Genomic DNA, 16,020 nt, shown 5'->3' with positions numbered 1-16,020 from the left:
GACTCTGGATGGGCTTGCTCTGTCTGTCTGTCTATCTATCTATCTGTCTCTCTGTCTGTCTGTCTGTCATCTTTAAAGACAAGGTCTCACCACGTAGAGTCCTGGGTGGTCTGGAACTCAGTATGTAGATCAAGCCTCCCTCTGCCTCCAAAGTGTGACCCACCACATCCAGCCCGGCTAATTTCTTCTGATATTATTCTTGAATTAGAACATTGCGCTCACACCCAGCTTTCTAATGTTTGTGTTTATGACACCATACGACCATTTTGAGCACTGAGGACCATGTGTGTTGTGGCTTTGTTTCGATCTTGCTAAACATGATGCTTACGTTTCTCCTCAGAGCTTGGCCACACTCCTGATCACCTCCCAGATCCTGAACCAGGCTGTGGAATCTCTTCTTCCTTACTGGCTCCAACGGAAGCATTGTGCCGTGGTGAAGAGGAAGGTGCGGGCTTTAAAGGTGGACATGGATACAACCTTGTATGAGCAAGTCCTCCTGGAGAAGGAAATGGGAACTTACCTGGTGAGTTTAGTGAGTGTGTGTACGGGTCACACAAGTTCATGGTGTGTGCTGTGTGCGCTGTAAGCGTTCTGCAGCGGGCTCCCTCAGCACGAACCACTTTGAAGTTAGAAGGAGAGAACTATGAATTAAGATGCCTCTGTCATGATTCCTTAACAGCAGAAGGTGAGGGTAGAGGATTGTTTGATTGTTTCACAGAGATGGGTGCCCGGATGTGTGCTCCGGCATGGCAGTACACAGGGGAGATGGTTCCTGAGGCAGCCCACCTAAGATGGCTTGAATGTCAGATCACTGCTATTAGAGCTGCAGGTTGGTTCCTTTAGAATGATTTATTGTGTGCAAGAGAGCCTGTGCACATGGAGTCAGAGGGCCCACTGAGGCAGAGTGTCTCGTACCCACTGCTCTGCAGACCCCAGGTTAGAGTCTCCTGTCTCTGCCCTAAGTTACGGATATGTGTCATGGCGTCCCGCTTTCTGGGTGGGGTGAGTTTGGGGTTGAGTGATTGATAGAGCCTGTGCCCTCCCCTGCTGCTGAGCCCTCTGTCTGCCCCAGGTACATTTCTTTTGACTAGAAGACTTCTCAGTTAACTTGAGGAAATACATATGGATTACTAGAGGTAATGAAAACCTGACTCTTCCTTCAGTCTTAGCTCTGATGAGCTCCAAGTCAGAGTCTCTCTGCTGCTTTTCCTATGCTTGCTGTGTACTGCATGGACCTCTCTCTCTCTGTCTCTCTCTCTCTGTCTCGTGTGTGTGTGTGTGTGTGTGTGTGTGTGTGTCTCCCTCCTTCCCTCCCTTCATCCCCCTCAGTTCTTACTCATCTAAGAATGTTCCCCCTGAGGGACACCGCCAGAATCTTAGCTCTGGTTTCTCCAGTGCTCCACATCTTCTTCCTTGGTGAAGCATGGCAGGAGCAGCAGTGTGATCACAGTCCTCTCTTGTGTGTGACAGCACCAGCTCTAGTGTTTCTGAGCAGCAGGTGGTGCAGTGTTATTGGTTGGTAATGAGTCAGGGAGGAGTTCTAGGCTCTCCCCTGGCCGAGAGTCCGTGCTGTGAGCCTGAGCTCTGAGGATGAAGTGAGAGCCTAGCAGGCATTTTTTCTCGTGGGTGTGGGGACTGTGGGTGAGCACTGTGCTAACAGAGCACCCCTCGAGTTGTCTATACAGCCCAGCCACTTTCTCCTCGTCTACTATAGCGGTTATATTATTTGTGTTTTAATAAATAAAGCTTGCCTGAAGATCAGAGGGCAAAGCAGCCACATTAGCCAGCCATACAGGTCAGGCAGTGGTGGCACACACCTTTAATCCCAGGACTCTGGAGACACAGGCAGACAGATCTCTGAGTTCAAAGCTTCCCTGGCTACACAAGATCTATCCAGAAACTGATCCAGGTGGTGGTGGTTCCTACCTTTAATCCCAGTGTTTGGGAGTCACATGTCTTTAATCCCAGCACTAGGGAGGTGGAGACAGGAGCAATGTGGCTGGGTGGAGAGAGGAATATATAAACAGAAGAGATGGGAACTCAGTGGAGTGTGGAGTCTGAGTATTCGTGGAGACAGGATCTAGCTCTTTTAGTCTGGGAGAGGTAAAAAGACTCTCTAGTGGCTGGCTGCTTCACTCTTATGATCTTCAGGCTGAACTTTAATATCTGTCTCTGGGTTTTCATTATTTGTGCAACAATCTCGTTTCTCTGTTCACTGTCTCCATGGAGGTGACCTGGGACAGGTTCTGAATGTCTGCAGGCATTGGGAAGGAAGAGCCCAGCAGTCCCATTCTCTGGACGGTCTCTGGAGCCCTGCCCTTTCCAGGCCCCTTTGCTCCCCACTGAAGTCCGTGGTCTTGGAACTGCATGCTCCACTGTCTGAAAATGTGGCCCAATTTTGGAAGAAGTCAGTTTGTCAGATTGCAAAATTATGGGAGGGAGTTTCCTGAGCAGGGACCCTAGCATACCAGAGAACACCTAGTTAGCTCTTTTGAGGGAAATCACACATCTGTATGAAGATTTGACTGTTGTGATCATAAAAACACAATTCCAGATGTGAAAACACACACACACACACACACACACAAAAACACCGTGATGTCTTGCAGTGGTTGAGTCTCCTCTTCTCTGAGGTGTGTTGTCTTTGTTTTGGGTTGGGGCCATTGGTGCTCAGTCAGCACGTTGGCAGCTCTGCCTCAGCCTTTCCTTCCCTCTCGCAGAGGTCAATAAAGGTGAGGTCACCAAGCCCTTTAGGTTCCTCACTCCTGGTGCCTACACGGAGTAGGCTCGTGGGAATACTGCAGCTTTCCGGTAGCCCGTGGGCATCTTGCTGCTCAATCCTGCCTTGAGCTCCCGGTCCACCCGTTGTCCCTGACAGACATGATGTAAGAACATTTAACAAAGACCCAGGAGGAGTTTTTTGACCTGGAAGGAAATCTGGAAGTCCACAAAAGGCAGCCGTTTTGTGTGGGGTGTTTGAGTACCCAGCCAGGTCAGTTAGTGACTTCCCTTTGGGATGAGGCTTTGGGAGAGCTGCAGCCACTTTGTCCCTCGTGACTGATAACAGTGCACGCTATTCTACTCCATGCTACTACATGAATGAGTAGGGATGAAGTCAAGCTAAAATGCCACAAAATGCAGTTTTCTCCTTGCTAAATGCTGTCAGCTTACAATTAGACTCCAGAGAACCACTGCAACCAAAGATAATCATGACAACTGTTGCTGCTCCCATGGAGGGTTGTAATGATTTTACCGGTGTCGTTATTTTCAGTTTAAAAAATCATTCTGACCTCAATCTCTTATTATCTTTATTATATATGCATGCGTGTGTATGCTCATGTGGAGGCCAGAGTACACCTGGTTGGTCCTCTCCTTCCACCATGTGGATCTTGGAATCAAATGCAGGTCTTTGAGCTTGGCAGCAGTCTTTACCCAATGAAGCGTCTTGCCAGCTCATCAGCTTTATAGTCTAAGGCCAAGGCATCCTGGGTGCCTTCAGATAAGGATACCCCCCTCTCTCTAAGACACTGTTTCCCTATTGTCACCCTGCCTGTCCTGGAACTCTCTGCAGACCAGGCTGGCCTCAAACTCAGAAATTCGTCTGCCTCTGCCTCCTGAGTGCTGAGATTAAAGGTGTGCACCACCACCACCCATTAGGGATAGCTCTTAACTGGATCATTAAAAGCAACTGTGTTTAGATTTTTTGTTGTTTGCCTTGGGGTGGTAGTGATGGGAGGTGGGTATTAATTAGTTCAGTGATTTGTACATGAGGAAAATAGGCAACTAAATAACTTTTGATTCCTGATTTCAGCAACTTAGTGCAAAATCATCTTTCAGTTTGTCTGAACTTGTGGTTGGGAAGAAAGGATTGGAGTAGACCCTGAGTTTTTAGTAGCTGAAGACCACCCTTTCCAAGCGTTGGTTGTGGATTTCTGTGTGACCCTGAGCACTGCCTCCTGTCTACACCCTTTCCAAGCGTTGCGGATTTCTGTGTAACTCTGAGCCTTCTGTCCACATTGCAGGGAACCTTCGATGATTACTTGGAGCTCTTCCTGCAGTTTGGCTATGTGAGCCTTTTCTCCTGCGTCTACCCATTAGCAGCTGCCTTTGCTGTGCTAAATAACTTCACGGAAGTCAACTCAGATGCCTTGAAAATGTGCAGGGTCTTCAAACGGCCGTTTGCAGAACCTTCAGCCAGTATTGGTGTATGGCAGGTAACTACACGGAGAATAATGTAAAAGCTATTAGTCATTGCTGGGGGAAGGAAAAACTCTAAGAGCAGAAAATATATAATACCCAGAGTACCCCTAAACGTTACCAGACAATAACCTCAAAATTATTATCAATAAGAAAAACAGTAAAACCAGGGATCAGGTAGAAAACAAGTGTCTGACTTAAGTCCCAGCATGCTAGCAGTTAGTTACACTAACTATAAATGGCCTAAAGCCACAGATTAGAGACAGATTGGCAGAGTGATTGAAACAGTTCACAAAGGGGGATGTAGACAGGTGGAAGTCAACGGGGGTGGAGGGTGGAGGGTGGGGGGGGGGATAAGGAAACGTTCCTGAAAGGAAAAGAAAAGAAAAGAGGGCAAGCAGAGGAGGCTGTGATACGGTCTGATAAAGCAGAGGAGGTTATGTTACGGTCTGATAAAGCAGAGGAGGTTATGATACAGTCTGATAAAGCAGAGGAGGTTATGATACAGTCTGATAAAGCAGAGGAGGCTGTGATACAGTCTGATAAAGCAGAGGAGGCTGTGATATGGTCTGATAAAGCAGAGGAGGTTATGATACAGTCTGATAAAGGATACTTCTGGGGCTAGGTTACCAGAGAGGAGCAATCTGCCACAAAAAAGGAGACAAATTCTCAGAAAAACATCAAACTGAAATGTATATGTATCAAACAACAGTGAGAGAGAGAGAGAGAGAGAGAGAGAGAGAGAGAGAGAGAGAACAAACTTGGAAGGAGAACTAGAGGAACCCTGTAGTTAGAGATGAAAATACTGCGTTCCCCAAGATGGAAGAAGAAAATCACCAAGAGTAGAAAAGGCTCAGTGGTCCATCAGCAGGCTGGGTCTGACAGGACAGAAAACACTTCAGCAAGTGGGGATTGTTCACAGTACACCCGAGACAATGAGGTCAAGCCAGAGTTAGTGACAGGAGGTAACAACAGCAAGACCTCCCAACACTGGGAAACTAGCAGCATAGAGTATCCATGGGAAAAAAAATCTCAGATGCAGTCCAAAGACACTAAACCGAAAGAGGCTTTTGTGGGATGCGGCTGGTAAGGAGACTGGCAGGACTCACGGATGTTTATGCTGGAGCAGTACCTCAGGTACTGAGTGCTTGTTAAACTAAAAAAGACAAGCAGGATAAACCCACAGCCAATAGAAGAAAGGAAACAGGAAAGAGAACAAATCAGATAAATTGAAAACAGAAATAAGAGCACTGAGTCAAGGATGTAGGTCCTAGAAAAGACTAACACAATGGCAGTGTCCAGCAGGAGTGGATCAGTTGTCTGCAGGCTTGTAGCCTTGGGGAAGGGGGCAGGGGTGTGTGTGCGTGTGTGCACATGTGTGTATGGGTATGTGTGTATGTGTGTATGTGTATTTGTGTACATGTGTATGTGTGTACATGTGTATGTGTGCGTGCGTGCACATGTGTGTACGTGTGTGCACGTGTGTTTGTGTGTGTATGTGTGCACACATGTGTATATGTGTGCTGTGTACATGTGTGTATGTGTGTACATATGTGTGTGCATGTGCACGTGTGTGTGTATATGTGTGTGACCACAGGACTTGACAACTAGTGGGGAGGACCTTCTCTTCTCTGCAGCTCAGCTAGTATGTGGGGGGAGGAGAAGATGGGGAGGAAGTCACTAGGGCATCTCTGTGATTGTGAAGGAAGCTGAGTCTAGAGTCCACATCTCCAGAGAAAGGTCCTGGCTCAGGTAACCATACCACAAGTTCCACCATTTAAAAAGAAGTCACACCAGTCATAACACTCTAGAAAGTAGAGGGTTTCCCTTTATGTGACCTGACCAGCAGGTCATTCTTCAGTGAGAGGTCCCGAGGAGGAAGATAGGACAGGGGTTCAGGAGGTCCTGCATGTGCTGTGCCCTGTGCCAAGCAGTCTTATAAGGAGTGCAGCATCTTTCATATTACTTCCAGGGAAGAAATGGGACAGCGTCAGCAGCAGGCTAAACCATGCTGCCTGCCCAAGGGACACAGTTGTGTCTTGAGCATCACAGGTCCAGCACACAGTGACCTTGGCTCTGAGAAGTCAAGTCCTAGGGTGGGAGCAGTTGGGTTCTCAGGACCCAAGGCTTAGTCAAAGGCTGCTTGTTCATTTCCCAGCTGCCCAGACCCAAAATAATCACACAGAAACTATTTTAATTACAACACTATTCGGCCAATGATTCAGGCATATTTTAGCTAGCTCTTACATCTTGAATTAGCTCATTTCTATTAATCTATGTGTCGGCACGAGGCTTTGACTCACTGGTAAGGATCCGGCATCTGTCTCCTTAGGCAGCAGCATGGTGTCTCCTTGACTCTGCCTACTTTTCTCCTCTATCTCTGCTTGGAATTTCCGCCTCGCTCTATTCTGCCCTGTAATAGGCCCAAAGCAACTTCTTTATTAACCAGTGGCAACAAAACACATTCACAGAATACAGAGGGGATCCCACATCACAAAGCTGCAGCTCCCTCCAGGCCCTGGGCCCAGGCATGGCTCCTTCTCCATACATCAGAGCACCTTGGAACAGTCTAGCCCTCAGTACTTAGGAAGCCAAAATTAGTGTGATGGCAAAACCAGACACACAGAGAATCGAGGAACAAATAGTGTCTCTCATGTATGGCAGAAAACCTGAAGCAGTTTGCGTATTAAAACGGTGAAACAAGTTGAGCGTGGTGGCTCACACTTTTAATCCCAGCACTTGGGAGGCAGAGGTAGGTAGATCTTCATGAGTTCAAGGCCAGCGTGGTTTACAAAGTGAGTTCCAGGATAGCCAGGGCTACACAGAGAAACTCTGTCTTTGAAAACACCTCCCATCCCAAAACACTGTGGGACAAGTGTCCTTGGGAAAACCCAGAGAATAACTGGAAAATTGGCACAAGTAACAAGAAAACAGAGCAACTCACAAAATTACTCTATGGGACAAAGCAGCTACTGTATACATCATAACCATTGGAAGAAGAGGCAGAGCACAGCCCTTGTGCTTGTTAGGAGTGGTGTCAGTCATTGGGAGGCAGCCATCAAGAGCGTACAGTAGCAGAGGGAGAACGTGGAGGTTCCCACTGTTACCCAGCAACACGCGGTAGGACACATGGACCTCCTGTGGGAGCCCCATCAGTGTTCTGGGAGTGCCAGGGAAGCCCGGCTTCCGTATTTGCTAACACTCTACAGGGGCTTTGGTTCATGTCCTCAGGAAGGGGCCATGCATAACTGGAGAGTGTTATAGCTCAGCCACATGGGGCGAGTGCCTTATCAAAGCAAGGGCAGTCTTGTAAAATAGCTTTTCTTGAAGATGTTGCCCGACTTGGGGTGTGAAGAGCTTTTCTTTAGTGGTCTTTAAATTCCCCCTGTAAACAAGCAAAGACCATAACACAGACGGAGCTGCGGGCGTTCCACACTCCAAGCCAGGCCGTCCTCAGGTGGGAAGGCCGAACATACTGCACAGGAGGGGTCAAGCCGAAGGGATCTAAAATGTCTGCTAATGGGCCAGTTTTCTCAGGTGAGAAGAACCCTGCCAGGAGGGACAGAGGTTTAAAATGTGTGTGGGTTGCATAGAACCCGGAGAAGGGCTTTCCCTTGGGCTCAGATAGCGGACATGGGACATGGCTGTTGCCACCATTAACACCACAACCTTTTTTTCTTTCAGTTGGCCTTTGAAACGATGAGTGTTATATCTGTGGTCACTAACTGTGCTCTGATCGGAATGTCGCCACAAGTGAATGCAGTCTTCCCAGAATCCAAAACAGACCTGGTTTTGATCGTAGTGGCTGTGGAGGTGAGTGAAAGTGTTCACACCACTGGCCTCTGCTGTCCTCAGTGAGAGTGTTCACACCATAGGCCTCTGCTGTCCTCAGAGTGTTCACACCATAGGCCTCTGCTGTCCTCAGTGAGAGTGTTCACACCATAGGCCTCTGCTGTCCTCAGTGAGAGTGTTCACACCACTGGCCTCTGCTGTCCTCAGTGAGAGTGTTCACACCATAGGCCTCTGCTGTCCTCAGAGTGTTCACACCATAGGCCTCTGCTGTCCTCAGTGAGAGTGTTCACACCATAGGCCTCTGTTGTCCTTAGTGAGAGTGTTCACACCACTGGCCTCTGCTGTCCTCAGTGAGAGTGTTCACACCATAGGCCTCTGCTGTCCTCAGTGAGAGTGTTCACACCATAGGCCTCTGCTGTCCTCAGTGAGAGTGTTCACACCACTGGCCTCTGCTGTCCTCAGTGAGAGTGTTCACACCATAGGCCTCTGCTGTCCTCAGTGAGAGTGTTCACACCACTGGCCTCTGCTGTCCTCAGTGAGAGTGTTCACACCATAGGCCTCTGCTGTCCTCAGAGTGTTCACACCATAGGCCTCTGCTGTCCTCAGTGAGAGTGTTCACACCATAGGCCTCTGTTGTCCTCAGTGAGAGTGTTCACACCACTGGCCTCTGCTGTCCTCAGTGAGAGTGTTCACACCATAGGCCTCTGCTGTCCTCAGTGAGAGTGTTCACACCATAGGCCTCTGCTGTCCTCAGTGAGAGTGTTCACACCACTGGCCTCTGCTGTCCTCAGTGAGAGTGTTCACACCATAGGCCTCTGCTGTCCTCAGTGAGAGTGTTCACACCATAGGCCTCTGCTGTCCTCAGTGAGAGTGTTCACACCACTGGCCTCTGCTGTCCTCAGTGAGAGTGTTCACACCATAGGCCTCTGCTGTCCTCAGTGAGAGTGTTCACACCATAGGCCTCTGCTGTCCTCAGTGAGAGTGTTCACACCACTGGCCTCTGCTGTCCTCAGTGAGTGTTCACACCACAGGCCTCTGCTGTCCTCCAGCCAAGCTGCTGCATGCCTGAGTAGTAAGAAGACAAATCCTGTCAGCATAAAGAGTGCGGTCTGTGCACTTCCATTCCTGCCCAGCTCACAGGAAGAGGCCTTTCCAGACACTGTGGGTTGTGTTCATTTGGAATAGACGTCTGTGGATTTAGCATGTGTTTTTAGCTTGTTCTAGGAAAATGTCGTCTCTGTTTTCTTGAGTGGTTCCTAAGAAACTTTTGTTGTAGATGTAAGTGTTACAGTTCTGAGGGGAAAGGCTTCCCCAGTGGAAGTGTTACAGGTCTGAAGAGAAAGGTCTCCTGGCAATCAGGAGCCAAGGAATCCCACAAAGTCACACAAGCGGTTTACTGGGAGGGGAAAGGCCCAGGAGGGTGGCCACCTCTGCTTGGGTGAGCAGCAGCTAAGAACTGAGCGGAAGACAGACCTTATATAGGGGTTGGGGGCAGGTAGTATGGAGCCTTCCAGGGTGGCCTGTTATTGGAGGGATTATATGATCTGATTTTAGGGCAAGCTGAGGGATTGGTGGGATTTTGTGGTCAGACTCTGGGGCAAGCTCAGGGATTGGTGAACTTTTGTGGCCTGATCTTGCACTTTCCCCCTCTTTCTAAGGAGTGGGGCTTGTCCATTTCACTACCTTGAGGGTTGAAGTCTGGAGATGGGGCCTGGCCATTGGAGCTCCTGAGACCCGAGCCTCAAGGTGTCAGGCCTGACTGCCAGAGTGGTCTAGGAGTAGAACCAGGCAGCAGAGGTTTCCACGGGTGGGGATTACAATGAGCTTGGATAGACTCAGAGACTGGCTGGATTTTATGATCAGGGATTGGTTGGTTTCTAGGATGAGTGGTTCAGGGCCAAGGTGTGTTTCTTGGCTCTGGTTTCAGGTCCAGGAGGTCCAGGGTGTTTTTTTTTTTCTGGCCCTTTTTAACCTTTTGGCTCTGGTCTTAGGGTCAGGGTGTGTTTCTTTGGCTTCTCTTTTACCCTACATCCATAGTCCTTCACAGTCTCAACAATGTTTTAAAGTCCAAAGTTCAAAGTTTCTTCTGAGATTCATGCAATCTCTTAACTGTAATCACATATAAAAATCAAAATCAAAAAACAGATCACACACTTCCAACATATAATGGCACAGGATATACATCACCATTTCAAAATGCAGGGAAGGGAGCACAGTGAGGAAACCCTGGACCAAAGCAAGACAGAAAACCAGCTGGGCAAACTCCAAACTCTGCATCTCCATGTCTGATGTCAAAAAACTCTTTAGATCTCCAACTCCTTTTACTTTTGTTGACTGCAGTACACTTCTGTCTCTTGGCCTGGTTCTACTCCCTGTTAGCAGCTCTCCTTGGCAGGTATCCTATGACTCTGGTATCTCCAACATCTTGGGGTTCTCCAAGGCAATCCAGGTTCACCTTCACAGATTCCCATAATGGCCTCTGGGCCTCCATGCAGGGACACTTGTGACACATGCCTGGTCCCAGTGGCTTTCTGTAGTCCTCAGGACAAATTCCATAGCCCCTTCCTTCTATGCTTAACTCTACAGCCAGAACCACGTGGCCAAAGCGGCCAAGTTCTGCTGCTTTCTGGGGCTGGAACATGGTCCTCTTGTTCAATTATATCTTCATCAACTTTCTGTCCTTCACTGCCTGCTCTTGGCTGTCCTGGAACTGGATCTCTAGACCAGGCTGGCCTCAAACTTAAACCTCACCAGCCTCTGCCTTCCCAGTGCTGGGATTAAAGGCATGCACCACCACATCAGGCTCTAAATTTTTCTTTAGTTCCTTTTCACAAATTGGAAATTTAGCTGGGTGGGACCTTGCCCTGAGGTCACCACTCCCTTTATTCCATTTCTTAATTCATTTATCTCTGTGAACATAGGATTTAGCTCTATTCCTCTTCCTGGTGCCCCCATTTTCCATCTGTATATTTTATATTTTTATTTGCTCAGCTTGCACCTTTTCATTATAAATATTTATTAGTGTTACCAATAATAACCACATGACAGTCTATACTAGGCTGTTTTTTGATTTCCTCTGCCAACAAAATGAATCAAAAACCCCTCACTTTAGCCTCAGGCAGACTCTTTAGAGAAGGGCAAAAGGCAGCCATTTTCTTCACCAAAATATCACAAGAATGATCTCTAGGCAAAATAATAAAATTCTTCTTTAAACCTCTTGAGGTAGGCTCCTCCCGCCCCTGCCCCAGTGCGTCAAATCACACTCAGGATCACTGTCTTCCATGCTCCTACTAGTATGGCCCATTAAAAAATTCTTAAGACATTCTACTGCTTTCCTAACCCAAAGTACCAGTGTCCAAATTCCTCCAAACAAAAACAGCAATACCCCAGTCTCTGGTACCAACTTTGTTGCTGAGTCTGGAGTTAACCAGCCTTTGGGACTGGCTGGAGTAGTGGCAGGCAGTTTACACAGGGGATGCTTTCCCAGGGACTGAGGACCTGTGGGCCTGTCTGTCAGGAGGGGTGGCAGTCCTGAGGCACAGGAAGCCTGACAGCAGTCCTGTCTGGGCAGGAGGGGTGGCAGTCCTGAGGCACAGGAAGCCTGACAGCAGTCCTATCTGGGCAGGAGGGGTGGCAGTCCCAAGGCACAGGAAGCCTGACAGCAGTCCTATCTGGGCAGGAGGGGTGGCAGTCCTGAGGCACAGGAAGCCTGACAGCAGTCCTATCTGGGCAGGAGGGGTGGCAGTCCCAAGGCACAGGAAGCCTGACAGCAGACCCCTCTGGGCAGGAGCAGTGAGTGCAGCCGCCTCCCCAGGTCTCTCCCAGGCTCAGTCTATTCTGCTCACAGCTGCTGCTTCCCTTGGTGTTTGATTCTGCTCCACTCGGGTGACCAGGGCAGCTCTGCACAGCACCCAAGAGTTCCCCAGCTGTGGTTGATAAGTTGAGTATTTTTCTATTTCAGTAAAAAATCAACTTCAGAAGAAATGTTAGAAATAACATTATAACAACAAAAAGTGGTTACCCAATTTTACTCTAGCATTACTGAGACCTCAGCTGAACACCATGTGGCCTTCTCATTAAAATAAAAACAAAAACAAAAACTGGAGCATTTAGAAATAAATTAGAAAACTTAAGTTTTGGATGTGTGACCGTAAACGTTTATAAAGTCATGCTGAAGTTCAGGTTCAGGTTTAGAAGGTAGCTTTGGTGGTGGGTATGCTGGTCAGCTTGGCTGTGCCAACGCTGTGAGTGACTCGCATTGACCCTCAAGTGTGGACTGCTTCTGTTTGTCAGCTCTAGTCAATGAAGAACTATCACTGGGTCAAACTAATTTTTTAAATAAGATTTTTCTCATAAATCTTAAACATTTTAAAGAAAGGAAATGAAGTCTCAGATCTTCTATAAAGTGAAACAATGTATTTATATTATTCTCTGTTTCCCCAGAGTCTAGATAGTTTTACTGTTTACTGAAGCTTTTGTTGTTCTGGTACTTTGAGACAGGGTCTCCTGTAGCTCAGGCTGGTCCCAAACTCTGCATGTAGCTGAGGCTGCCCAGAGTCCTGGTCCTCTTCCTCTCCCCCCAGTTGCTGGATTGCAAGGGTGCTTCACCAAGCGCAGCTTTCACCAGATTTAAAAATGTCTTTCTCACAGATAACTGCATATTGTACTTTAGTGTATTTGTTTATGGCCTCGAGGTAAAATTTTGCTAATACAAAAAGCCACCGTGAACTATAAAAATACATACATTATTTTTAAATAAAATTTAACATTGATGGGAAAAGAATTTTAAAATGTTAACATTTCTCTTCAAACTCATTAGCTTCTCAGTATTTGTCACAGAAAATAATCCTGATTTTATAAAGTAGGGGCTTTGTTTGTGTTCTCATGATGTCGAATTTCTAGCTCTAGGTAATGCCAGTGAACTTCTTCTTGATGCCTTGATTTTTTTTTTCCTCCTTAGAGTTGAATTTGCTGCAACCTTCAATTGAATAAGGGCAAAAAAAAGAGAAAAAAAGCTGTTGTGGCATCTGTGTGCTTACTGCCCCCTAGCGTTGCCTTTGAATTATGGCTCCTGACACAGCTTTGTAAAATAGATTCGTTGGGAACAGACAAGAACCTGAGCATGAGGGGAAAGCATACCGAATGTGCCAGTTTTATGGGTCAGAAGTTAGATATTAAAAATGCCGTGAAGTTCAGCCCACAGATCCAGTTGGCATCCACAGGTGCCCTCAGAAGCCACTTCACTGAGACATCCCCTCGAGTCTCTAAAGTTTCCAGCAGGGAGCCACACCTGAGAATGCAAAATCACGGTGAAAGTGCAGTCCGTGAAGACAGCAAGGGGCCGCACAGCCCAAACATGCAGTGTTGGGTAACGTTCCTCGTTTCCCGTGTGTGTCCAACATCCTGAATGCTAGTGGTTCCCCTGGACGAGGCAGGGCGGGGAGTGTCCCTAAGGCGGGAGTAAGCCGACTACTCTCACTGGGGGTGTGCCTGCATCTCTAGTTTTTAGGTTCTAGTGACCAGTGAGTGTTGGCGCTGTTCATATTTAATTGCTAGTTTGGAAAAATATCCCTTAAAAGCAGGTTTTTTTGTTTTGTTTTGTTTTTGTGGGTGCGGGGAGAGTAAGTTATATGATATACTCGCCCCCTACTGGCTAGAAACGGAACTGCCTGCCGTCTGCTTGTGGCATTGTAGGCCCTCTGAGAGTGGATGGGGCTCTCAGGGCTTTCTTTCCTAGTCTCAGACATAAAAATGGTAAGCTCACTGCAGAGAACTGCCCTTTACCTTATATCAGGACTTACTTTATTTGTTGCTGTATGTGTTCTCCCGCTCTGGAGTGTGGACTGAGGTAACAGATTGGAGTTCACCGCTGAGCTTCCTCTCAGAGCGCTCACGCTGTCCGGCTGCAGATGGAGGCACCCGCAGTCTGCCCTGCAGGAGCGCCCTGGAAATAACCCACGAGTGTCGGGGTGGGCGGGACTTGCTGCCAAAGGTGAGGTCCGAGTGAGACTCCCAGTGTGAGACAGCAAGCGTGGATCCGAGACTTGTCACGGGACACACGGGTGTGATCCCGGCTGGTGTGGCAAAGCACACTGAAGCTCTTGCGCGCCTGTTGCCGTCGTTCCTTCCTAAGGTCATCATGGCAAACATAGCTGAGTCAGAGTGTGGCTGAGTGGGAACCTCGGTTTGTGAGTTCCAGCCCTCAGGTGTGAAGTCGGGACACTGATGATGCAGAACAGGAAGTTGGCGGCCTCACCTTTAGCGGTTAGCACACAGGCCTGCAAGGGCTAATGTACCCCTAGTTGTGTGTCTCCACAGGCACACTCGCCTGCTTGGGCTGTGTCAGTTTGCTCCTCAAATCAGTCTCCCACTCCTCTCCACCTGGCTTTGTCTCCACACCTCAGTCCACCCCGCCCCCTGTTGCTGCTTCTGCCTAGTCAGTCTGTCAGCACCAGGGTGGCGTGAGCGCAGGGTCCCACACTTCCCACCCACACTCTGCTGAGTGTGGTTCACGTACACCTCACTCTTTGAAGTGCAGGGCTCTCGCCCCCTGCTGGCTCTTCTTTGACCGCAGTAATTCTTTGACTTCATTGTCAGCTTGACTGGGTAGAAAAGCCTAGACTTGGTAACACACACTCCGGGTGTGTCTGCGAGGGCGTCTCCTAGACTTGGTAAGACACACTCTGGGTGTGTCTGCGAGGGCGTCTCCAGACAGGATGAGATCAGGAGGGCCCTGGTGTGAAGAGTGGATTTGTAATGTGCTGGCATTCTGGGAGGTGGTGAAGATTGGAGATGAGGCCAAGTTAGTGCAGGTAGGTCCCCGGGGTCACGTCCTTAGGTCATAGCTTGTTGTAGCTTCTTCTTGTGTGACCCTTTCTCTGTTTCCTGCTTACCAAGAAGTGGAGAACAGCTTCTGCTTTGTGTTCCTGCTGCCAGGATGCTCCCCACAAGTTCGTGGACTCGGGGAACACGAGCTGAACCCTCTAAACCATGAGCTGAAGCCAGTCCCTCCTCCCTTAACCCATTACATCAGGCACCCATCACAGCAGTGAGAAAGTAGCAGCACACCCTTGCAGTCTGTTCTTGGGCCATTCTTTCAGGATATTCTGACCATGGTCATCCTCTGTGATGGGAGAGGTGCCGCAGTGGATGACAAAGCCCTCCCCCTTGCCCTGCTTTCCGTTCTGTTGTAGGACACCCTGGCGCCTTTCATGGCAAGTTAGCAGGAACACTCACAGAACTGTGTAGGCCACACTGTTTCCTCTCCAGGATGGGGCTCCCAAGCCTGGGCAAGGAGAGCAGACCCCCCGGAGCTGAGAGGTACGTGGGGTCACTTCATGAGTGGTTTCACAATGGAGCACTTCTTTCAGAGGGTTTGCTCATGAGCAAATGAATCCCATCTTTTTCCCCTAGTGCTCTTTGTGACAGTTATTTGAGAATTCCAGATTTATAGTTGATAAACTTGGTGGCTTGTTACAGAGAGGGGGCTGCTTGCTTCTGAGTGTAGTAGGCCAGCTTACACTCGAAATAAGCACACAGAAACTGTACCAATTAAACCACTGCTTGGCCCATTAGCTCTAACTTCTTACTGGATAACTCTTACATATTAATTTAACCCATTTCTATTAATCTGTATATCGCCATGAAGTTGTGGCTTACCAGCAAAATTTTAGCACGTCTATCTCTGGCGGCAGTGGGTCCATGTACCCCGCCAGCGGGTCAGCTATTCAGGGTCCTCTGAAGGGGCGCTACCTGAAAGAACATGGGCTGGAGAGAGAAACAAGACCAAGCAAGTTTCTATTGTCAAGGTCTCCTTTATTAGGGTGAAGGTTACAGCTTATATAGCCCTTGAATGGGGTGGAGGTAGGGGAAGGAAGGAACTTTGCCAGGGTAGCAAAGGTCATCAGTCAGCACCCCTGGTGTAAGCTGAAACATGTGATTCCATTAACATTTTTCAAGATAGTTGGAATATGGGGCGGGTTCCGTAAACAAATAGTTCTCAAGATAGTTGGGATGTGGGGCAGGTTCTCT

General features: G+C 48.3%; 1 protein-coding gene across 2 annotated transcripts in view; it reads left to right on the top strand.

Annotated features, from left to right (window-relative positions):
* Ano10 (anoctamin 10) overlaps window positions 1-16,020 on the top strand; it is a 107,746-nt gene that overhangs the window by 26,271 nt on the left and 65,455 nt on the right. For both annotated transcript variants that reach the window (XM_038322742.2, XM_038322743.2), the window contains exons 9-11: window positions 341-523; window positions 4,023-4,214; window positions 7,882-8,010. In XM_038322742.2, the coding sequence (XP_038178670.1) occupies window positions 341-523; window positions 4,023-4,214; window positions 7,882-8,010 (504 nt within the window). The remainder of the gene's footprint in view (window positions 1-340; window positions 524-4,022; window positions 4,215-7,881; window positions 8,011-16,020) is intronic.

The sequence above is a fragment of the Arvicola amphibius genome, chromosome 3 (assembly GCF_903992535.2).
Source record: "Arvicola amphibius chromosome 3, mArvAmp1.2, whole genome shotgun sequence".
NCBI classification, from domain to species: domain Eukaryota; kingdom Metazoa; phylum Chordata; class Mammalia; order Rodentia; family Cricetidae; genus Arvicola; species Arvicola amphibius.
Note: the sequence above shows the minus strand (reverse complement) of the source record. Positions and strands in the feature narration are given on the sequence as shown.